This window comes from Narcine bancroftii, chromosome 12 (assembly GCF_036971445.1).
Source record: "Narcine bancroftii isolate sNarBan1 chromosome 12, sNarBan1.hap1, whole genome shotgun sequence".
Classification (NCBI taxonomy): Eukaryota; Metazoa; Chordata; class Chondrichthyes; order Torpediniformes; family Narcinidae; genus Narcine; species Narcine bancroftii.
The window spans coordinates 8,856,910-8,882,015 of record NC_091480.1 but is presented as its reverse complement, the minus strand read 5'-3'; the positions used below and the strand labels follow the sequence as shown (position 1 = coordinate 8,882,015).

The following is a 25,106-nucleotide window of genomic DNA, read 5'->3' as shown; positions in this document are numbered from 1 at the left end:
TCCTTAGAGAACTGGTAAATGTAATGGATTAGAGGATGAGCTGTTGCTAATGGCAACAGGGAGTCAGTCATGGTTATAGTAGTCCTTGCATGGATTCTTTAGTTCTGTGAATGCAATATTGAGGTGCATATGCAGACTTCACTCCATCGAGGACATCTACAAGAGGCGGTGTCTTTAAGAAAGCAGCCTCTATCTTCAAGGACCCAGGCCATTCCCCCTTTTCACTCTGCTACCATTGAGAAGAAGATGTGGAAGACTGAAGACGAGATCTCAGCAGCACAAGGACAGCTTCTTCCCCGCTGCCATCAGATTCCTGAATGATCAATGAACCAAAGACACTAACTCACTTTGACTTGTTCTTGCTTTATTTTAATTTACTTTTGTGAGGTGATTTATATCAATGCTTGGACTGTGACGCTGCTACAAAACAATGAATTTCGTGACTTGTTCATGACAATAAATCCTGATTCTGGTTCAACAAAACTTTCATCCATAAAACAGCTCGCTGCGCAGTGAGATGATTCAAGGTAGCTTCCTGTGGGTAAGCGTGATCTTGCATTTTGCCACTGTTCAGAGGTTACTGATATTTCCTGAGTTGCTTCATCAGCTCTTCTCCCACCCCCTCCCTGGTCTGGCAAGGTAGGGATGAGTGGGATGTGCCTCATCCTTCAGAATCACTGAACCTCGGGGTGGGGGCCGTTGTAGAGGGGAGGGGGTATAAAAACAGGAAGGCAGATGTAGATGAACCTGGATCTGACATTGAATTTAAACCCAGAGCTCTGTTTAATTCAACATCCATTTCATGGCCTCCTCACCCACCTCCCCATGCCATCTCTTCCGCTGCGACCACTCCTGTCGCTACTCCCCCTCTCCCGCCACCCCTCCCCATTCCCTCCCTGCCACCACCACTTCCCACTCTCTCTCTTCCAACACCCTTCCCCACTCTCTCTCTCTCTCCCACCGCCCTTCCCCACTCTCTCTCTCCTGCCGCCCCTCCCCACTCTCTCTCTCCCACTACCCCCTCCCCATTCCTTCTCTCCCACCACCCCTCCCCATTCCTTCTCTCCCACCGCCCCTCCCCACTACCTCTCTCCCACCGCCCCTCCCCACTACCTCTCTCCCACCGCCCCTCCCCACTACCTCTCTCCCACCGCCCCTCCCCACTACCTCTCTCCCACCGCCCCTCCCCACTACCTCTCTCCCACCGCCCCTCCCCACTACCTCTCTCCCACCGCCCCTCCCCACTACCTCTCTCCCACCGCCCCTCCCCACTACCTCTCTCCCACCGCCCCTCCCCACTACCTCTCTCCCACCGCCCCTCCCCACTACCTCTCTCCCACCGCCCCTCCCCACTACCTCTCTCCCACCGCCCCTCCCCACTACCTCTCTCCCACCGCCCCTCCCCACTACCTCTCTCCCACCGCCCCCCCTCCCCGCTCTCTCCCTCCACCCCTCATCACTCCCTCTCTCCCACTAGAACCCATTTTGCAAACTTTACAGTTTGGTTGCCTCTCTCTCCTCTCCTCTCTCCTCCCCCCCCCCCCCCCACCTTTCACCCTGCCCACCATGCTGCATGTACTTAGGTTCCATAACCATGTTAAATCACCTCAGAGCCCTGCTAGGTGCACACACTGAACCCAATGCAACAATGGAAGAGTGTTGCTCAGATGTGGGCAATGTGGCCTTTGGCTGAATGAGGTCTCAGTCCCAGGCCTTGATTAAAGTTTTCAAGTGTTCCTTATCTGAAATCTTTCTTAGAATAGTTTCTAGCTTCATTCTGCTCTACGTTCTTATCTCACTGAATAGTATGCACAACTAATTTTTGACCTATATCAGATAAAGATGGGAAAAAAAATGCAATAGTTGAAAATGACAGTCTCTGAAACCTCAGTCAGGTTACATAAAGATCAGTGTTCTTTCACATTTAGTCTTTTGTTGTATGCGTGTGTGAGAGAGAGAGCGATAGTTTTTCGATAAACTAAACAGCACCTTCAAGCAGGATTTAACCATATAACAATTACAGTATGGAAACCGGCCATGTCGACCCTTCTAGTCCGCACCGATTTACGTGGAACTCCAACTAGATCCACCTACCCACTCCCTGCCCTTAACCCTCCAACCCCCTCATATCCACGTACTCATCTAACCTCTTCTTAAATGACAGAATTGACCCTCTCGCAACTGCCTCACAGTTCCGGGGGTCTGGGTTCAATCCTGACATCCAGTGCCTTCTGAGGGGAATTTCCTTTAGCCAAAGGGTGGTAAATCTATGGAATTTGTTGCCACAGGCTATTGTGGAGGCCAGGTCATTAGTGTATTTAAGGGAGAGATAGATGGGTTCTTGATTAGCCAGGACATCAAAGATTATGGGGAGAAGGCCACGTGGTGGGACTCGGTGGGAAAATGGATCAGTTCCCGATTGAATGGTGGGACTGACTTGATGGGCTAAATGGTCTATTCTGCTCCTATGTCTTTAAGTTCTTGCCTCCCAAAGGCATACCAGTCAGTTAATGAACCACTGTTAATGATCCCCTTGTGTAAGCTTCTCCCAAAAAGAATCCAGAGGAACAGTGGGGTGAGAGAGAAGGATTGTGAGGATAATAGTTAGGAACAGACAGAATTCTGGAGGAACTCAGCGAGTCGAGCAGCATCTGTGTGGGGAAAGGAATTGTTGGCACTTCTGGCTGGGCCCCTGCATCAGGACTGGCTTCTCCCACCGGGTTGTTTGTCGCTCGAGGTTCCAGCCTCTACAGTCCTGTTCTCCTGGGAGTTGCTGTGGAAGTGATGGGTTGAAAGGCCTTCTGTGTTGGGGGGAAGACGACGTGAAAGCATTTGTGTTTTCCTTGAATTTTCTTCAATGCTGAACATTATTTTTAGGGATCCAATCTGTAAAAAAAAAATTGCTCTTGCTTAGAGGTTGGATACGACTTTGACAAAAATGGCCTCAGGTCTCTGTGTGACTATTATTGCAGCAAGGATTTGGCTTCATATGGTGTGGTTCACAGCCTCATTTCCCTGAAGCTTTATAGCCTGTCTGTTTCGGAATTTATATTCATGAATGTGTCATGACATTCATTGTTTTGCAACAGGATTACAGGCCAAATATCGCTATAAATTACATTTAAAAATAAATAAATTAGTGCAAAAATAAGAGATAGAGGGGTAGTGTCTGTGGTTCATTCTCCGTTCAGAAATCTGATACACAAGGAGAGAAGCTTCTAAAGTGTGAGGGTTGTTGTCATGCTAGGATCGGGCTGTCGCTGGCAAAACCAGCATTTATTTCCCATCCCTGATTGCCCTTGAACTGAGAAGCGTGTTGGGCATTTCAGCAGGTAAAAAACTTCAACCACATAGAGTTTTCTGAAACCGCATGTTGCTTGGATGCATTTTCTGAAACCCCAGGTCGCTCGGATGGCGGTGTCTGAGGCCCTGGGTCAACCGGGACGGCGGTGTCCGAAGCCTTGTGTTTCTCTAGATGTGGTGGAGCTTGCTGTCTGGGGAAAAAAATAGTGATGGCAGGAACCTTCACCACATTTAACTAGTGTCTGGAAAAGCTGTATCTTAATGGACTGTGCAGAAAGAGCTAGGAAGTGCGATTAACCTCATGTCCATTTTTGGCTAGTGCGAACACGATGGCTTCCTGTGTTGTAATCCTCTGTGATTTCTTACCCCAAAAGACACTAATGAACTTGTCTGATGCAAGGTTTTTAATTGAATTCACTTAATTACTTGAATTTTATTTTAACTAGCTACCCTGATGGGATTTAACTTGCCTCATTGGTCCAGACTTCTGGTTGCTAATCTAATTGCATAACCTCTGTGCTGCTAAACTCCTGGAATTGAAAGAGCTTTACAACACAGAAATGGGTCCTGCCGCCTAATTCATCCGTGCCAACCATGTTGTTGACCCTAGCTAGTCCCATTTGCCTCCAATTGCCCCATATCTCTCTAAAGCCATTCTCGACAGTTATGTACAGTATCTTTACCTCCTTTGGATGCTGTGAGATCTGCTGAGTTCCTCCAGCATTTCTGTGCATTTACCACAATCACAGCTGCAGCAGATGTTTGTAGGGAGGATGACAGCAGCACATCTAAGAGGGTCCCCAGACTGAAATCATAAAATTATTATTTTTTTCTGGTAGCGTCTCTACTTCCTCAGGAGTTTGTGGAGGTGGTATGACATCAGAAATCCTGGCAAATTTCTAGAGGTGTGGTGGAAAGTGTGCTGACCGGCTGCATCGTGGTTTGGTATGGGGACGCCAATACCCCTGAGCATAAAGCCCTTTAAAAGGTAGTGGACGCAGTCCAGGACATCAAAGGCATAATGCTTCCCACTATTGAAACATCTACTGGAAACGCTGCTGTCGGAGAGCAGCAGCAATTATCAATGATCCACACCATCCAGCACATGCTCTGTTCTCTCTGCTACCATCAAGAAAGAGGTGTTGGTACCACAAGTCTCAGGTTCAGGAACAGCTGTTACCCCTCCACCATCAGACTCATCAGGAACTCATTTAAGGACTCTTGCTTGTACACTTTATTGATTTTCTTTATTCTCTCACAGTCATTTTGTTTACATTCATATCTGTTCACAGTTCTTTACTTGTTTACATGTATATGCTCTCTACAGTTTTTTTCCTCATCCAATTGTGCCTCACCCACAGGATAAAGGATAAAGGATCTCAGGGTTGTATGTGATGTCATGTATTTACTCTTACAATAAATCTGAATTTGATGAGGCCGACGACTGTTGTGTCATCTGCAAAATTGATGACACTGTTGGAGCTGGATCTGGAGAAGCAGTCGTGGGTCAGTAGCGTGAACAGGAGTGGGCTGAGCACACAGCCCTGAGGTGCTCCAGTGCTCAGCGTGACGGTGCTTGATATTCTGCTACTAACTCAGACAGACTGTGGTCTTTCTGTTAGGAAATCCAGGATTCATTTACAGAGAAGGGTGTTGAGTCTCCACCATCTCCGGCGAATGATTGTATTAAACGCCAAGGTGAAGTCGATGAACAACAGCATGGTGTATGAGGTGTCAATCTCCAGGTGGGGCAGGACGGAGTGAAACGACATTGTCTGTGGAATGGTTTCTTCCGTAGGTGAATTGAAATGGATCCAGCGTCTCTGGGAGGTGTGCTTTGATGTGTTACATCACTAGACACTTGAAGTATTTCATAATGGTGGAGGCAGGTGCCACAGGACAGTAGTCATTGAAATTTGTTATTGTCATCTTGGGTACTGGAATGACGGTGGCTGTAATGTGGTGATGAAGATGTCTGTGAAAACCTCCATCAATTGGTCTGTGCTGTCTTTCAGTACCTGTCCTTCAGTATATTGTCTGGTCCCACTGCCTTGTGTGGGTTCACCTTGGATAGGACCCCAGCTAAGCAGGGGGTCTGTTCATCAGGGGGACATGGAGCTTTCTTTGTAGTCATCCTGTTCTTCTCATCAAACCATGCATAGAAGGTGTTCAGTCTGTCCAGAACGGAGGTATCATTAACCTTGCAAGGACGACTTGTGATCCCCTCGTGTCACCGATGTTGCACAGTTGTCTGTGGATCTTCTGTACATACCCACACTTTGCCTTCAGGATTGAATAGGAGAGTTAAGTCCTGGCTGATCTTAGTGTTATCCTTGCACCCTTGTCCTGAAGGAAGCATCACGAGCTCTGTTGCAGCTCTGTAACACTCCGGTTAGACCACACTTACAATATTGTGTTCAGTTTGGTTCACATCATTACAGGAAGGATGTGGAAGCAATGGAAAGGGTGCAGAAGAGATTAACCAGGATGTTGCCTGGAATTGAGAACATGACCTATAAGGCAAGGTTAACAGAGCTGGGACTTTTTGGAGCAAAGAAGGTTGAGAGATAATTTAATAGAGGTCTACAAGATTATGAGAGGCATAGATAGGGTGGACAACAAGTACTTCTTTCCCCGGGGCAAGAGTTGCAAACATCAGAGGGTGGGTTCACCTTGGACAGGGGAGGAAAGTTTAGAGGAGGTATCAGGGATAATTTTTTACACACAGAAAAAGTAGGCGATTGGAAGCATTGCCACAGGTGGTGGAGGAGGCTGGTACAATAGGGACATTCAAAAGGCAGGCACATGGATACAATAAAAATGGATGGAGTGAGGCAGGGAAGGTTTAGTTTGTTGAGTAGGTTTCGATTGGTTGGCACAGCCTCAGGGGCCTCGGGCCTCTACTGTAATGTTCTATGATAGAGATGAGTAAAGGTTGTCTCTCTCTTTCCCTACCTAATATATTCCCCTTAACAAACATAGAATCATAGTTATACAGCATGGAAATGCACCCTTCAGTCTATCCCATCCATACCAACCAAGTTGTCTACCTGACCTAGTCCCATCTGCCTGCATTTTGCCTATTACCCCAAAGCCTTTCCTATCGAAGCACCTGTTCAAATATCTATTAAACCAGTGGTTTTCAAACTTTTTCTTTTCACTCACATACCACCTGAAGCAATCCCTTACTAATCACAGAGCACCGATGGCATAAGGAATACTTAGTGGGATGTGAGGGGAAAGAAAAAGGTTGAGAAGTACTGCTTTAGACATTGTAATTGTACCTGGCTCAACCACTTCCTCTGGCAGCTTTTGCTCCACATACTGACTGTGTGAGAAAGAAAGCCCCCTTGTGTTCCCTATAAATCTCTCACCTTGTCGCTCTGCCGTCTGATTTTAGATTCCCCAACCCTGGGTATAAGACTCTGACCGTTCACCTTGTGTAAGCCTCTCGCAATTTTATAAACCTCGGTAAGGTCAGTCCTCGGCCACAATATCATTAAAGGGAGATGATAAACTCTGTGGAAACGAAGTGAAAATGAGGGAGGTTTTCGAATTTACTGTTCTCAGTATTATTTGCTCTAATGCACCTTGGGACACTGTGCAAAGCACAATATAAACATCTGGCTGTCTTTATTATCACCTGCAGGAGATCAACATGCAGCTGCGGACGAAAGTTGGGTTCATTTTACCCCATGGGGAGATTAGGTGGGAGGGAATTGCTGATTTCCCAATTGGCTTATGGCATTGGCAGGGTATGAGGGAACTGCAGAGTGAACAATCCCCAGTTGTAGCTGATAAAAGGAGCAAAGTTTATAAAATCCTTTGGCGTCACTTCTGATTAGACGTGAACTGGATTATAACTCTGGTGGGTGTTATGATCCGGAATGTTGTCTGAAAGGGCAAGGGAACAGTATCAAAATGACAATTGGATAACTTGGACCAATTGGTCGGTCTGTGCACTCTTTCAACCCAAGCCAACTGTGCCTAAGAGGGTGTTTCTGACTATTTAATCTAATCCTCACTGAGGTTTACTACTTGAGAGACAATTGCACCTGTAAGACCATAAGACATAGGAGCAGAAATAGGCTATTCAGCCCATTGAGTCTGTCCTGCCATTTAATCATGATCTGATCCATTCTCCCACTCGGCCCCACTGCCTGATCTTCTCCCCGTAGCCTTTGATGCCCTGGCTAATCAAGGATGTATCAATCTCTACCTTAAATACAACCAATGACTTGGTCTCCACAGCCGCCTGTGGCAACAAATTCCACAGATTTGCCACCTTCTGGTTCCTGTGATATTGACCCTCTGTTTATACCGTAGGATCGCAGGGGAAAACCATTTGATCCTTGGTGCGGCCTGAAATATTCCAACCTGACTAAGAGCAAGCAGGAGTTGTACTTTTCCCAACTTTCCTGTGATCCCACTGTCAAATTTCCTGTCTTTGGGAATTCAGTTTGCGTGATTAGAGTGACTATGTAGACTGTGGGAGATAAAATACCTCCTGAACCTTCTGACAGGTACCCTCTAACCATTCTAAATAGGGCCGTTCAGCCCTCCATGAGGCACGGACTGAAATCATAAAATATTTTTGTTGCAGTTGATAAGAGAAAGGACAGAAGAAACCAACTAAACTTGACTGCTTTTTACGGCTACCGTCAGGAAGGAGGTACAAGAGCCTGAAGACAAACGCCCAACTTCACAAAAACAGCTTCTTCCCCTCTGCCATCTGATTTCTGAATGGACAATGAACCTCAGACACACTACTTCACTTTTTAAAAAATCTGTTCACATTCACTATTTATTTTTAAATATTGTATTTAGGGAACTGTAATTTATAGCAATTTGCACCAGTAAAACACAATACTGCTACCGCAAAACAACAAATTTTGGGGCACATGGCCGTGAAAACCTGATTCAGACCAGTTCCCACTCATTTCCCCTTGAAGAGATCCCAGTTAAAATCCCTATTTTTCGAGTACCTCGCTGTGACTTCTCTGCTTATCTGTTCCTCCATCTTCTGCCCTCTGTCAGGAGGCCTGTGGTATTTCCCACATCCTCAATCACCTGCCTTTTGTTCCTGTAATCTAACCTTGCAACTTCCCTCGGTATTGCAGCAATAAACCTCTTTTGCAACGTTACTCCTCCCCAGTGACATGCCTCAAGATTCGAAAGCTTGGAACACTGACTTGTCAGTCAAGCCTGTTTCGGCCATACCTCTATGATGCCATCATTTTGATATTTCCACGTGCTGATCATTGTTCTGAGTCAGTGGTTCTCAACTAGTGGACCACAGCATGTTTCCATTAGGCCTTCAAAAAATGTTAAATAAAATGCTTTAAATGAGATAAAGGTGTTTCTTAACGAGCTGCCTTTGACTTGAAAATATTGCTCAGTTATTGTCAATAGTGGACCATGGCCAGAAGCCAGGTGGGCCTTTGACCTTTGCTAGGTGCACTTTAGCCTTATCATGACTTTGTTCTTCTACGTTTGACTTCACCTCCCACTCATCTGTATATCCAGTCTAACTCATTCATGAACAAGTCACATGATTCGTTGTTTGGCGGCAGTGTCACAGTGCAAACATTCACATAATCCACCTTACAACAATAAATAAAAATAATGCATGGAAAATCAAAGTCTGATGGCAGAGGGGAAGGAGCTGTCCTTGTGCCGCTGGGTGCTTGTCTTTTTCCCAATGGCAGCAGAGTGAAGAGGGTGTAGCCTGGATGGTGGGGGTCTTTGAGGATAGAGGCTGTTTTCTTAAGACACAGCCTTGATGGAGTGAAGTCTGGTGTCTGTGATGTTGCAGGCTGAGTTACCTCTGGAGTTTTTTCCGGTCCTGAACATTGGCACCTCTGTACCAGACAGTGATGCAACCAGCCAGAATGCTCCCCACGGTCCACCTGTAGAAGTTTTCAAGAGTCTTCTGTGACAAACCCTTCTCAAATGCATGAGCAGCCCTCCCTGCAAGGAAGTTGAACCTATCCAAGTTGTACAATTTCCACCTTCCCCAGAAACTTGTTGTGATCCAGTGACTATGGAACCATAGAAAACAGGCCCCTTGACCCTTCTAGTCTGTACCAAGTTATTATTCTGCCTAGTCCCACTGAACTGCATCCAGTCCATAGCCCTCCATATCCCTCCCATCTATGTTTTGGCTATTTTTTTTATAAATATAAAAATTGAACATGCATTCACCACTTCAGCTGGCAGCTTGTTCCACACTCCCACCACCATCTGTATGAAGAAGTTCCCCCTAATCTTTTCCCCTTTCACCCTTCAGCCAAATCCTCTGGATTGTATCTCACCTACACTCAGTGGAAAAAGCCTACTTGTATTGATTCTGTATGCCCATCATAATTTTGTAGACCTCTATCAAATCTCCCCTCATTATTCTATGGTCCACAGAATAAGTCCTAACCTGTGTAACCTTTCCCTGAAGTCCCAGCAACATCCTAGTAAATCTTCTCCGCACTCCTTCAATCTTACTGATATCTTTCCTGTAATTAAGTTACCAAAACTGTACACAATACTTCAAATTTGGCCTCAAGCCTTCTCTTGTTACACCATCCCATTAGTCACATCTTCATCTGATCTATCCTCAAGTGCTAATGAGGCTGGTAACGGGAAGATAATGCAGTGAAACACGTAGGCTAAAAAGAGATGGTGCAGGAGGGAGGGCTTTATGTTTCTGGATCATTGAGGTTTGTTCCAGGGAAGGTGGGATCTGTTCCAACTGAACTGGAGGGGGACTATCCTCCTTGCCGGAGGGTTGGCTAGTGCTCCTTCGGTTGGGGGGAAGGGTTAAACTAGATTTGCAGGGGGAGGGGTACAGAGTGATAGAGCAGATAGTGAGGTGGAGGACCGTAAGGGTCTCGTGAAGTCTGCATGTGAAGACAAAGCAGAGGTTTGTACATGATAGAAATGATCTCAGATGTATCTATTTCAATGCGAGGAGTATCGTCAGTAAGGCAGATGAGCTGAGGGCAAGGATTTGCACATGGGATTATGACGTGATTGCTATGAGTGAGACCTGGTTGCAGGAGGGGCAGGTCTGGCAGCTCAATGTTCCTGGGTTCTGATGATTCAGACGTGTTAGAGGGAAAGGGATGAAAGGGGGAGGAGTGGCATTGCTAATCAGGGAAAATATCACAGCTGTGCTTAGACAGGTCAGCACTCGCCTAAAGAGACCATATGGGTGGACCTAAGGAACAGGAAAGGTGTGAGCCCACTAATGGGTTGTATTATAGCCCACCCAGTAGTCCGAGAGAATCGGAGACGCAAATCTCCCATGAGATGGCAGACCATTGTAAGAAACGGAAAGCTGGAGTCGGAGATTTGAACTTTCCGCGTATTGAATGGGACTCCCATACTAAAAGGATTGGATGGCTTGGAGTTTGTCAAATGTGTACAGGTAAGTTTTCCAAATCAATATATAGAGGTACCAATGAGAGGATGCAATACTGAATCTCCTATTAGGGAACCAGGCAGGTCAGGTGATAGAAGTCTGTATAGGTGAGCATTTGGATCCAGTGACAGACGGAGAGGCTCAATCCACACTACATGTATATAAATAGAGATAAACTGCAATTCTTACTTGTTGCAACAACCTGATAGATAATGTACACCAATTGAAATAGTATAAATTACCAGAGTATCAAAAGAGATGAATAAAGTTACAGTTAAGTGCAGAAAGAAAATGCAGCATTTCAATAGTGCAGGCAGTTCTATTGTGATGGTCCTGGAGTAGTTTATGGTTAGGGTAGTATGGGGAGGTTCAAGAATCTGATAGCTCTTAGATAGAAACTGATCTTGAAAGTAGCGGTGTGAAGAAAGTGTCACTAGGGTGATGGGGGGGTCCTTTCTGATGTTGGCTGCCTCCTTGCATTATTTTACTGGTGTGAGGTTTGTTCAAGAGTCTGGTGGCAGGAGGGGGGAAAAAACCTCTCCTTGAATCTGGTAGTGCCTGATCTCACACGTGGATGAATCCCCTTCCCAATGGGGAGGGGAGAGTGAAGAGAGTGTGACCGGGGTGGGATATTAGGCCGAGCAACCAAGCAATGTGAGAGAGTGACAATTTTCCAAGCCAGCTCCAAGCTTGATTCAAAGTGAAACACAGATAGGCCCTCCACTCCTGAGTGATTTCAACCTCAACTTTAAGTGCCCTTTTCCCCCGTACCGCCTTTCCCCAATCCCCACCAGTGCTTGAGAGCATTAAACCTTATGCATTTGATGCAGCTGTGCTACACGAGAGTCTGCACTGCTTGAAGCACTCTCTTCACTGGGTGGCGGTGGGGGGGGGGGGGGGGTTAGTGAAGAAATATGATGCTACATTCTAGCCTTGAAGCAGGGAATCTGCTTCATGCATACGACCCACTCTGGAGTGTGCTTGTGTCTGGCTGTTAGTGTATTATTGATGAGCTTTAAGCCAGTGGGCGGATGAGCTCATCCTGTCAAAAATGACAAAGTATCACATTGTTCTGGAAAAGGAAAACTCAGACCTTCAGGGAAGTAAATCCCTCGACTCCCCATGGGTCGCTGCTGGCACTTTGATTGGACAGAATTGACAGTCTGTCAGAAATCATTCCTGGCCCAATGACAGCAGCACCTTAATTGGAGAATGATGTGAGACTTGGAATTTGTTTACGATTCCACAAATGTTTTATTCCACTGAAGGTAACATTCCAGTAATTAGCATTGCTAAGTCGTATTGTCTTGTGAAATGATAATTTACAGGAAACTGGAGTTCAAATGAAAAGCATTTGTGCTTTAAGTTATTGTTTGAAAAAATAATACTGTTGCTGAGATGGTTCGTGAACAACATCTGAATTGTTCTATTGGACATAGCGCAAAGAAGGGCTGCAGCTGATCGTCACATCAGCTTCAATTGCCCTCGTTTTTGCCCTCTACCGACATGATTGGCATTAAGCCCGTCTGTGACTCCCTGCCTGAACCCATGCTACCCCACCTGAACCCACCGTAACACCCTGCTCTGATTTCCCCCGCGTCTCCCTGCCAGAACCCATGCCACCCTGGCTGAGCTCATCCATGCCACGCTGCCCAAGCCCGTGCCACCCTTCACGAGCACCACCCCCCTTTCCGTTGCAACGTCATCATTGTGAGGCATTGCTGACTTTCTCTCCTTGTAACCTGGACTGTGATGGACTGATCCTTGCTGGACAACCCCAGCAAACCCCCCCAAATAGAAGTAATGAGGTCAGCCCCCACGAGACTTCAGGAGCACTTTAAATAATGCATCGAGAAGCAGGAAAATGGAAGTGTGTCAGAGCTAGGCCGAATCCCTTCTGTCAGAACAGTTAAACTGGTGAAATAAACCAAGAACACTGGAACAGCTCACTTAGCAGGTCAGGCAGCCATCGCTTCAAGCCAGAACCCTTAATCAGGACCAGGGCCCAATCCTGACCAAGGGTTCAGCCCAAAGCATTGACTTACTTCCGCTGATGCTGCACTGAGTTCCTCACAGCTGACTTGTTTCAACTATTGATGCTTTGGGCATATGGATACTGATCATCAGCGAAGAAAATAAACTCAGCGGGTCAGCCAGCCTCTGTGAAGGGATCTTGCAGTCCAATTGCTCCAGATTCCAGCATCTGTAAATGGAATGTATAGGGCAGCACGGTTGGCGTAGCAGTTAGTGCCTTGCCTTTACAGCGCGAATCCCATGCTGTCTGTAAGGAGTTTTTACATTCTCCCTGTGTCTGTGTGGGTTTTCTCTGGGGGCTCTGGTTTTGTCCCGTCCTTCAAAAACGTACCGTGGTGTAGGTTAATGGGGTGTACATTGGGCATCACAGACTCATAGAGCTGAATTAGCCTGTTAAAGTGCTGTATGTCTAAATTTTTAAAAAAACTTAAACCTGTAACAATGCTTCTGGAGTTCAGAGCTGATGTGTGATTTATCGGGTAGAGATCTGTGGAACATTGACTGTTACGGGTAGTATGAAGTAAAACAGGAAAGTCTGCAGTCACCGTGATTGAAGTAAGCACGCAATGCTGGAGAAACTCGGCTGGTCAAACAATGTCCTTAATATAGCAAAGATGAGGGTACATAACCAAAATTTTGGGCTTGAGCCTCTCATCAAGGTGTGAGCAAATTGTCACCAGGTGCCCGAACAAAATGTTGGGGGAGAGCACAGTCCCAATGGCAGGAGGTAATAGGTGGATAAGGGAGGGAGGACACAGCAGCAACCAGGGGGAGGGGGGATGGCTCTGTGAATGGAGAGGGAAAGGGGTGGAGAGCTAGAGGAAAGAAGACAAGAGGGAAGGGAAGGAGAACAGAGAGCAGGCCAGCAGAAACTGGAGAAGTCAATGTTAGTGTGACCCAGTTGGATGTCCCTCCAATTTACAGGTGGTCTTGGTGGGACAGTACATGAGGCCATAGACAGACGTGAGAGTATTGGAGTGGGGTGCAGAATTGAAATGGTTTGCCACTGTTCTCTTGTGATTCCCACAACAATATCATTTAAATACTCTGTTTACAGGACATACTTTGTTGTTTACACTAGCCATGATTTATTTTTTTTTACCTCTGGCCCCCTCAGGACTCTGCTCGTTTATGGACCCCCCTCCCTGTGAAACAGTCAAGTTTAGTTTCTTTCTTCCGTACTTCTACCAACTAAATGGAAAATATTTGATGATTTCAGTCTGAGGTCTCTCTTAAATGTGCTGTGGGTTGGGGGGGGGGGGGGTGTTTGGCCCCTGCAGAGAATGGTTGGTTTACCCCCTGCAGAGAATGGCTGGTTTATACTCAATCTGTTCACCTGTCTAAAAGAGTGTTCTCAATGGGCTGAATGGCCTGCTTCCACACAGAGTGACTCTGGCTCAGTGACTATACTGCAGCTATAGGCACTGCACCCGATACCCCGGAGACCTGACGAAGGTCGGTTGGCCTTTACTTCCTCTGGATGCTGCATGACCTGCTGTGTTTCTCCATCCTGCTTGTGCACTGCACCCAGGAATCTCTCTTCTGTGGTTCCATTCGTGTCTTCCCCAAGGTGCATTGTGAAGCATTTTTAAAAAAAATAAATGCCAGACACATCTTGTCCCTCACATCAATCTCAAAAAGTAGATAAAGGTCAAACACAGCAGATGATCTTGTCTGTAACATCTCATTGTAATTCATGGGAAGGCCTGTAAGAAGGCTGCGAACAGCAGGATTTGTTTCTTGACTTCTGGGATGTCTATCTTTTGTTTTTCTCTTCCCCCCCCCCCCCCCCCCCACTTCCTTTTTTATTTCTGTGACTGATGCGCAGATCTTCACAGAGCCCAGTCGCTGGGGAAAGGTGATGCAATATTTATTCCATTTATTTTTAGCAGCTGCACCAAGCAACTGCCTCTGTGTGTTGTACTAGGAAGGGGTGAATGTGATGCAGGCTGCAGCCTTTACATTCCAAGGTTGGATCAGCCATATGCCCGCCTGGAATCTTTAACCAAAGGTTTATAATTTGCTAACTAGAGGCTGTGCAAACTTGATGAGGAATAACTCACATACCAAACCATCTTTGGCAGAAATTGGAACTGTAATGTTAAACCAGTCCAAGAAAGCATTGAACTTCATAAAGGTTCCTCACTGTGCCGCTCACAACCTCTTCTTGCTGCTACCTTTGGGTAGCAGACCCTAAAGTCAAGGGACCTGCAGGTTCACGAAAAGCTCCCCCACCCCCCATAGCTATCAGGCCCTGAACTACCCTAGACATCAGCCATTCCAGGACCAAGGATCTGACTGCCTTATCGTAACATTGTATTTCTTTGTACTAATGTTGACTGAATCTTTAATACTAACTTTGAAGAAGGTCTCAGTCCCGAAATGACAGTAAGTTATATTTGCCTCCTGTGGACGCTGCGAGAGCTGCTGAGGTTTGACTACAATCACAGTGTGTAGTGCACTAGCAGTATCCACAAAGACTAGGCTGAGGGAACGATAGGCTTTAATGTACAGAAGAACCTTGCTGGCCCGGACGGATCCAGGTATAGGAATGAATCAGTGGGCAGGCCAGCTCCATATATACAGTAGTCAAATCATAACTAGGTACAATGGAGGAAACATATCACCACATTCACTCCTCCTTTTGAAACCACCCCCCCCCCCCCCCCCAGTCTTTGAACAACAAAGAAAAATTGCCAAGACTAAAGATTCAGTCGCACCGGTGACCTCCTCTGTCTATGGGACCTGTGGGGAGCAGGGGTGGGGGTGGTCTGCTGTTCTGCTGGCTGAGTATCAAGGGGCACGTCACCACACAGCATCTGCTGATTTTATGTTTCACTTGAAGTATTCATTCGGCCTAGTCCCAATAACCTGCACCTGGACCATATCCCTCTCTTCATTCCACACTCTCACTACTCTTTGTGTGAGGAAGTTCCCCCTAATGCTCCCTTTAATTTAAATTTAAAATTTTAATTTAAACATTTCACCTTTCACCCTTAACCCATGTCTTCCACCTCTTGTTTCATGACCTCAGTGCAAAATGCCTCCTTGCATTTACTCTGTCCCCCTCAAAATTTCTTAAATTTAAATTTAGACATACAGCATGCTAGCAGGCCCTTTCGGCCCACGAACCCATGACGCCCAATTACACCCGATTGACGTACAACCTGGTACATTTTGAACGTTGGGAGGAAACTGGAGACCTCGGGGAAAACGCACAAACTCTTTACAGACAGAGCAGGATTCGAACCCCGGTCCCGATCGCTGGCACTGTAACAGCGTTGCGCTAACCGATCCACCCAATTTTGTGAACCTCAATCAAATCTCCCATCATTCTCCAGGGAATAAACGCCTAACCTATTCACAGGGCCCTTGGTAACAGCCAATGGTTACCCATATGAATAAATAATACGTTTCTAGAGGTGCTAAGGATTTGCTTTAAATATTTTTGAAATCAAAGAACGAGTTGCAATGAAAAACTACAAAGAGAAGGAATGCCATATTATGAGATTCCATTTTACCCTTGGCTAAAACATTTATTGAAAATATTCCCATAAGGTCAGAGTGCCAGAGATTGTACATTTTGCAATGTAGGTCACTCCTTGGATCTCCCTGGGGCTTTGGATTTTACAACCACCTGTAATGAAATGTATAATGATCTTTCCTCACAGACTTGAAGAATATTAAATATTCTATCAGCCACTGGTTCATGCACTTTAATTAATCCAAAACAGGGTTCCTAGATGAAAAGACCAGAGCATAATATAATGTTCAGTCAAAGAATGAACAACTAATTTAATTATAGCACTGTTTTAATAGCAAAATTTGAAACCCATTGATGGAATACAGTAAAATCCCCTGTATACAGGGCTTACAGGGATTCCGGATGCCAAATATGCATATTTTCTGGTTGACTGAGGCACCCTCTTACAATGCCTAACATTCTTTCTTTGGCTTGGCTTCGCGGATGAAGATTTATGGAGGGGTAAATGTCCACGTCAGCTGCAGGCTCGTTTGTGGCTGACAAGTCCGATGCGGGACAGGCAGACACGGTTGCAGCGGTTGCAGGGGAAAATTGGTTGGTTGGTTGGGGTTGGGTGTTGGGTTTTTCCTCCTTTGTCTTTTGTCAGTGAGGTGGGCTCTGTGGTCTTCTTCAAAGGAGGTTGCTGCCCGCCGAACTGTGAGGTGCCAAGATGCACGGTTGGAGGCGAGATCAGCCCACTGGCGGTGGTCAATGGGGCAGGCACCAAGAGATTTCTTTAGGCAGTCCTTGTACCTCTTCTTTGGTGCACCTCTGTCACGGTGGCCAGTGGAGAGCTCGCCATATAACACGATCTTGGGAAGGCGATGGTCCTCCATTCTGGAGACGTGACCTACCCAGCGCAGTTGGATCTTCAGCAGCGTGGATTCGATGCTATCGGCCTCTGCCATCTCGAGTACTTCGATGTTGGAGGTGAAGTCGCTCCAATGAATGTTGAGGAGCCGTAGGTGATGCCTAACTAATACACCTGCATTCAGAATACACAATTAAAAAGGCAAAATATATTGCAAAATGTAATTTGAAAAAAAAATCAGTATTGTAGATGTTAATTATGTGAAGTTCACATTAATCAGATATTTCCCATAACTGACAAACTTTAAATCAGTTGCGCTAACCTTGCTGCCGTCATAATTACACCCCCCATTCTGTCCAAGTTTAAAGATAAAGCCTTACTAGTATACTTAATACCAATAAAGATTTACCAGGCAGGGATAGGGAGCCACTTTGGGAGAGTCACCCCAGCAGCGAGTGTCATCGATCAGCTCTTTATCCCGGGTGCAGCCATTTTATTCAAATATAACTTTATTCAAGCAGCTGCTGTAGGCGGGGCATGACCAAGATGTTAGCTCCCACCTTCACCAAGGGGCCGTGTGTTGCTTCGGAGGACATTTACACTATAAAACTTGTATTTAAATTTTTATTTATTTCCTCAACTTTTTTTTGTTGGTTGGGTTGCCTGTTGCTTGAATTCCAGATACTGGAAATTTTTACTGCACTTTTCTAAACTTAAACCAGACACTGCAATGGCTTATGGTTTACTGGTTCGCGGAATTGGTCTCCTTTGCTATACTCCACAGAAGCAAGCACCTTAAAGACTACATGCTACCTTTAAACTTGGCTGTTAGCCGTCCGCCTACAGACATTGATATGCTTCCAGTCCAGCAGTGTTTGAAGTTAAGATATTCCATTGTTCCAATAGCCCAGTGGCTTCAGGATGTCTTTCTCTGTCCCTACAATTTTCTGCATTCCTCTGAATTTAATGGTTCTTCCTTGAGTAGTTGGGCTCCTGAAGGACCTCGGACGCTGAAGGCTTCCCGATTGTGTTGGAGGTTTGGATCTGGAGCTCGGGTTCCCGACTGATTGAACAGGGGTCTGTGCGGCTGGAGGAGGTGTTGGAGGTGAATCCACGGACACTTGGTGTCTCTGGAGGAACTCTCTTTTGCTTCTCTTTCTCCTATTGTTTCTTTATCAATGAAGGATCAATTCTCAACCTCGAGAAAGGGCTCAGGCCCAAAATGTTGGGAGAAACATTACTTCCTCTGGATGCTATGCGACATGCTAAGTATCTCCAGCATTTCTGAGTCTCTCTTAATTATCTTGATCTGCATTCACTGACGTCCAATCGTATATACCAATAGATTGAGAAAGAAGATTATCCATAGAGTACCTTGTCAGATCCCAGGCCATCCTTACACATTTTACACCCAATAAATAATTTACAAATGTGATAATTTACAGGAAAGGCAGCTTCCCCACCCACAGCCTGAACCATCAGTCATAATGCACGTTTTCTCATTAATTAGTATACAGGTACTCCCTGGCATACGTCCATGTCCCATTCTGGATGATCAGTTGTATCTCGGATGGACGCATGTCGGGGAATTGCCCTATCTGTGATACTGAAGAGTAAAACTATCGATTTCCTTCAGTTCTCTGTCTCTGAATCTTTCTCATTCTCTCTGTTACTGCGGGCCCCGCGGACTCTACTGGCCTCTAAAATCTGTCTGACGGTCAGAATATTGAGCAACAGAATCAGAAAACGAGGGACACAAGGAGTTGAATTGTGGTGAAATACCTCAATATGGCGGCCACTAAGGCCAGCTCTCGCAAGAGGATGGCCACCAGCCAACATGGCGGCCACCATAAATAGGCCCAATTTTGACCATAATCATGCAAGTTTTAAATTTTTTAAGTCACATCGTTCACTAGTTGGGGAATACCTATGTATAGTGAAACAATAGGTTATAAATGCAGGGCTATCTACATTCTACACTGTGAAGCACATATCCATTGGGTTTCTGTTCATTGCCAGTAGCAACAATTACAACGCAAAACGTGGTATTGCAAAACTTGAATGGAATATTTTACATACGTGGCTATAGTTTTTCGGGGGTACATGGGTTTAAATGGCTGAGGCTTTGTGATTGTTCATCTTTCAGTCAGTAATTATGTACTCAGATTCCATGCATGTGGATATATTCTATGGTTGGGGGGCTTGCCCTACTGCATTGACACCACCACCCAGTTCTTGCCCATTATTCTCTAAGCATAAGAACATTGGAAACTAGGAACAGGATGCTCGTGGATGATCTTCCTCAGGTCTCATCTCCTCCTTTGTGCCAACTTCCTAGAATCCTCAGTTCCCTGATCTTTCAAGAAGTTACCTGCATCCTATTTGAATCCCTCCCAAGGATCTGCCAGCATCATTCCCTTTCTAGTCATTGAGTAAAATCAAGAGAATTAATAAAATATCGTCTTGACACTTATTGGTGTAGAACTTGCATAGAACACAACAGCGAGGAGGAGACCAAGTACTTTGCATCCACAGGAACCTTCGCCCGCCACTCACTCAAATGCAGCAAAACCAGAAATCCAAAATAAATACAGTACCTGTTCAAAGTGCTCAGCAAGCCCTGCAGCATTAAAGCTCCAACACGATTGCCTGTTGCATTCTCCCTGGGTAATCTGTGCTCAGCTGCTCCCTTGATGTAGTCCACAGTGAGGGAAACCATCCTGAAGCACAAAATATTTCTCCAAAGTTCGAAATGAAAATAGAAAATGCAGAATGTACTCAGCAGGCCAGGCTGCTTTGGTGGGAAGAGAAACCAAGTCAGCATTCCAGGATGAAGGCCATTCGTCAGAAGAGAAGGTACTCCCATTGTGGCCTTTGCTACGTCGGAGAGACTGGACGCAGACTAGGAGATCGCTTCGCTAAGCACCTTTGCTCCATCTGCCAGTGACAGGGATCTCCCAGTGGACAATCATTTCAATTCTGTGCCCCACTCTTGGGCCAACATGTCTCTCCATGGCCTCGTGCACTGCCACACCAAGGCCACCTGTAAGTTGGGCACTCTCTAACCAGATGGCATTAACATCGACTTCCCCAGTTTCTGCTGGCCCACTCCATGGTTGCAAATATCTTCTGAGTTCCTAACTGCAGACTGAAATATGAAAGCCTCAGCCAAAATACGACGTATGCAGTGAAGGGGAGGGCATTGAGGAATGCTGAGGAACAGAGGGATCTTGGAATAATGGTTCAGTGTTCCTTGAAGGTGGATTCCCATGTAGATAGGGTGGGAAGAAGGCTTTTGGTATGCTGGCCTTTATAAATCATAGCATTGAATATAGGAGCTGGAAGGTGATGTTGAGACTGTTTAAGGCATTGGTGAGGCCAAGTTTGGAGTATTGTGTGCAGTTCTGGACTATTATAGGAAGGATATCAATAAGGTAGAGAGGGAGTAAAGAAGGTTTACTAAAATGTTGCCTGGATTGCAGTATCTTGAATACGGAGAAAGATTGAGTAGAATGGGTCTTTATTCATTGGAGCGTAGAAGGTTAAGAGGGGATTTGATAGAGGTATTTAAAATTATGAAGGGAATAGATAGAGTAGATGTGAATAGGCTCTTTCCCCTGAGGGTAGGGGAGATTGGAACAGGGGGTCATAGGTTAAGGGTTATGGGGCAAAACTTTAGGAGTAATATAAGAGGAAGCTTCTTCATTCAGAGAGTGATGGCTGAGTGGAATGATCTTCCAGAAGAAGTAGATGCAGCAGGGTCAATTCTGTCATTTAAGAGTGGAGTTTCACGTAAATCAATACGGACTAGAAGGGCTGATATGGCTTGTTTCCATACTGTAAATTTTTATATGGTTATATAATCCCATTTACCTCCCCTGTTCTCCCTCTCTGTCTCCTTTCCTCCAGCTCTCCAACCCCTTCCCCCTCCATTCACAGAGCTATTTCCCCTCCCTCCCCGTTTTCTCGTGCCCTCCTCCCCCTTGGCCCTCCTGAATCCACCTATTACCTCCTTCCTGCAGCCCTCTGCTCCTGCCCTGCCTCTTCCCACCATTTTATTCAGGCCCCTGCTGACAATTTTCTTCTACCTTGACGAAGGGTTCAGGGTTGAAACGGTGATCACGTGTCTACCTTTGCAACATAAAGTCCACTGTTTGACCTGCTGGGCTTCTCCAGCAATGTCAGCTGCAAGGAGGGCTACAGGAGAGCTATAACTGGGGGATAAAAACGGGGTGTCCTTGGGGATAAACCATACACAAGGTTATCTGGCTGGAATGGAAGGGACGATTTCTCCTTTTGCTTTAGTTTCATGGTATCTGGAGTTTGATTTTTAAAATTTCTCTGAAGAAGCCTGCTTTACATTGGTGAGATGGTCGGGCGCACACTCTGCAGCCACGTTTCTCACCTTGTTGCATTTTGTTCCAGGTTACAGAGAAGGGTTCCTGTGGAAACGGGGTCGTGACAACGGCCAGTTCCTCAGCAGGAAATTTATATTATCCGAGCGAGAAGGAGTCTTGAAATATTTCAACAAACACGATGTAAGTTAGCTACTTCCTTACCTGCCCTAAAATACCTTGCCCTAGAGACATAGACCTGCAGGGTGGGGTATCTGTGCATGGAAGTGGGGGATGCAGGGTAGACAGCTTACATCGAGTTTAAATGTATGTTTTCTTTTGAATGCTACCATTTCATTTTAAAAATACAGTAAAACCCCTGGTATCCAGTGCCTATGGGGTTGCCGATTAAGTGAATATTCCGGTTGCTTGAGATTGTGTGATTGGCAAGTTAGCGGTGAGGCACGGCAATTTTAAACTTCCATATATTTTACCTATTTATTTTCTGAAATTTATTTCACCTGTTGCTTGAATTCCGGATAACAGGAGCTTTACTATAGGGCTGTTTGACCCTGGCTTGTCAGTGAGAGAACTTTGGTTGGTTCCAGGAACCTGTGTTGAACCTTTACTTTGCGGTGCATGAGCGTGTAAACTTGGCAGGTCACGCAACCTCTGTGGGAAGCAAAAGGGTAACCAAGAATTCCGTCCTGGGCCATTCGTTGGATATAAGCTAAAAGCAGGCAGGTGTCCAGATAAAAAGTTCAGGGGAGGGAGGTAGGGGAGAGGAACTGGAGGGGCAGGGGATAAAAGAGAGGAGATTAATACCCAAAATGCTCATGGGGGGAAACTGGGAAGCCTGAAATTGAACTGGAAGCCACATGGTTCAAAATGGCGGCAGAGTCAAGTAGGTAGGAAGGACACTTGCTCTCTCTCTCGTTTGCTCTCTCCCTCGCTCTCTCTTGCTCTCTCTCGCTCTCTCTCTCTTTCGCTCACTCTCTCTCTGTCTCCCTCTCTCTCTGTCTCGCTCTCTCTCTGTCTCGCTCTCTCTCTGTCTCGCTCTCTCTCTGTCTCGCTCTCTCTCTGTCTCGCTCTCTGTCTCGCTCTCTCTCTCGCTCTCTCTCTCGCTCTCTCTCTGTCTCGCTCTCTCTCTGTCTCGCTCTCTCTCTGTCTCGCTCTCTCTCTGTCTCGCTCTCTCTCTGCCTCGCTCTCTCTCTCTCTGCCTCGCTCTCTCTCTCTCTGCCTCGCTCTCTCTCTCTGCCTCGCTCTCTCTCTCTGCCTCGCTCTCTCTCTCTCTGCCTCGCTCTCTCTCTCTCTGCCTCGCTCTCTCTCTCTCTGCCTCGCTCTCTCTCTCTCTCTGCCTCGCTCTCTCTCTCTCTGCCTCGCTCTCTCTCTCTCTGCCTCGCTCTCTCTCTGCCTCGCTCTCTCTCGGCCTCGCTCTCTCTCTCGGCCTCCCTCTCTCTCTCTGCCTCCCTCTCTCTCTCTGCCTCCCTCTCTCTCTCTGCCTCTCCTTCTCTCTGCCTCCCTCTCTCTGCCTCCCTCTCTCTCTCGGCCTCCCTCTCTCTCTCGGCCTCCCTCTCTCTCTCTCGGCCTCCCTCTCTCTCTCTCGGCCTCCCTCTCTCTCTCTCGGCCTCCCTCTCTCTCTCTCGGCCTCCCTCTCTCTCTCCCCCTGACCCTTCTGTCTCTTTTTCTCCAGTTCCCCACCCCTTCCCTCCTTCATCGATCAGAGTGCTACCCTCTCTCCTATCGTTTTTCTTTTCTACCATCCCACCGCCACCTCTTGCAAGTCAGCCTGTGCTCCCACCCCCACCCCCACTCCTTTACCTTTTCATTCAGGTGCCTGCCCATACCGCGACGTTAGGTCCAGGCCCGAAATGTTGGTCACTCTTTACTTCCCGTGGTTGCTGCATGACCTGCTGAGTTTCTCCAGCCCGTTTGTGGGTTGCACTCGACCCCAGTGTCTGGAGACTCTCCTGCTGAACTAAACTTTATCCGTCCTCCAGGCAAAAGATCCGAAAGCCGTTCTCAGGCTGGAACAGGTCAATGCAACCTTCCAACCGACAAAAATAGGAAACCCTAATGGATTGCAAATCACTTATTTAAAAGACAACAGTACAAGGAACATATTTGTCTATCACGAGGATGGAAAGGTAAAGTAATTATGTTTAAAATGAAATAATTCTTTTTAAATAGATCCAAGAGTTTGTGTGGGTTTTTTTTGGAGGGAGGAGATATCTTGGGAGCACTTGTTTGAAATTGCACACCCATGTGGTACTAATGGCTAAGAAAGTGCACCAGCAAATGTACTTCTCAGAAACGTGAGGAAATTCGGCATGTTATCGGCGTCCCTGAACAACCTCCACCGCTGAAAGCATCCTGTCCACATGCTTCGCTGCGTGGGGGTGGGAATTGCTCTGCCCAAGAGTGCGAGAAACCTCACATACACCCCCATCCCCCTCTATCGGCTCCATCGACAACTCCTGCTGCCTTGGGAAAGCAGCCAAAAAACTCAAAAAAACATCCCACCCTGGCCACCCCTTCCCGTTGGGAAGAAGATTCTTGAGTGCGAGATCATGTACCACCAGTTTCTCTCCCGCTGTTATCGGGCTCCTGGATGAAGCCCACACTCATAAAATTACATGGCCTTTGCTCCGTCCTAACTGATCTTTAGTACTGGATCTTGTACTATGTATGTGATATCCAACTGTTCTACTCACAAAACAAGATCTGATGCTACACCTTTGATAAATTTGAACTTGCGGTTAGTGCTAGTGACCCGGATTCAAATCTGGGGCTGCTTGCAAGGAGCTTGTCCGTTCTCCCTATGTCCGCGCCGGTGCTCTGGTACGGGGGTTGTTGGTTGATCGGTGTACTTGGGCAGCATGAGCTTATGGGCTAGAAGGGCTTGTCACCATGCAGTACGTCATATTTAAATTTAAAGCAGAACCCCTGGATGTTTTGCAAATGGCCAATAAGGGTGGACTTTGTGGTCACGGAGACACTGAGACCTTGGTGTGTTTACCAATGTGCACGGTTGCCTGGAGCTGCATTGGTTTTCTGCTGGATTTGGAGAAGGGATTGTGTTTCTTTAACAGCCACTGAGAAGCAACAAGGATGGCAACTGCCCCAGAATGACATTGGTGGTGATCTTCTTAGCACCGGCAGCATGGCAGATGCCAGCTTGAATGTAAAACAGTCCTTCCACCTGTTTATGGAGGCTGTCCGTCGGGGCAGGAGCTTGAACCTCACCTTGATGGACAGCACACCTCCTGCTGACCCACCACACACACCCAGGAGGAAACCGAGCCCGACTCCATTATCAGCACTGGGAATGAAGCCAGCCCCTGCATTCTCCAGACATTCTCAGTGATGTTCCAGTCACAGCAATGACAGTTAGTTCTGAATCAGTCAGAATTTATTGTCATGAACATGTCACAAAATATTTGCTTGTGGCAGCGTCACAGTGTAAATATGAATATAAATTGCATTTAAAATAAAATAAATTAGTGGAAAAGAAGAGAAAGGTGAGGTGGTGTCTGTGGTTCATTTTCCATTCAAGAATCTGATGGCAGAGGGGAGGAAGCCGTCCTTGTACCACTGAGTGCTCGTCTTCAGGCTCCTGTACTCTTTTCCCGATGGTAGCAGAGGGAAGAGGGCATGGTCTGAGTGGGGAAGGTCCTTGAGAATAGA

At 46.4% G+C, this 25,106-nt stretch overlaps 1 protein-coding gene across 18 annotated transcripts in view; it reads left to right on the top strand.

Annotated features, from left to right (window-relative positions):
* The window catches only part of LOC138747034 (arf-GAP with dual PH domain-containing protein 1-like), a 160,931-nt gene that overhangs the window by 84,706 nt on the left and 51,119 nt on the right, over positions 1-25,106 (top strand). For all 18 annotated transcript variants that reach the window (XM_069905895.1, XM_069905896.1, XM_069905910.1 and 15 more), the window contains 2 exons: positions 21,511-21,623; positions 23,420-23,566. In XM_069905895.1, coding sequence (XP_069761996.1) covers positions 21,511-21,623; positions 23,420-23,566 — 260 coding nt within the window. The remainder of the gene's footprint in view (positions 1-21,510; positions 21,624-23,419; positions 23,567-25,106) is intronic.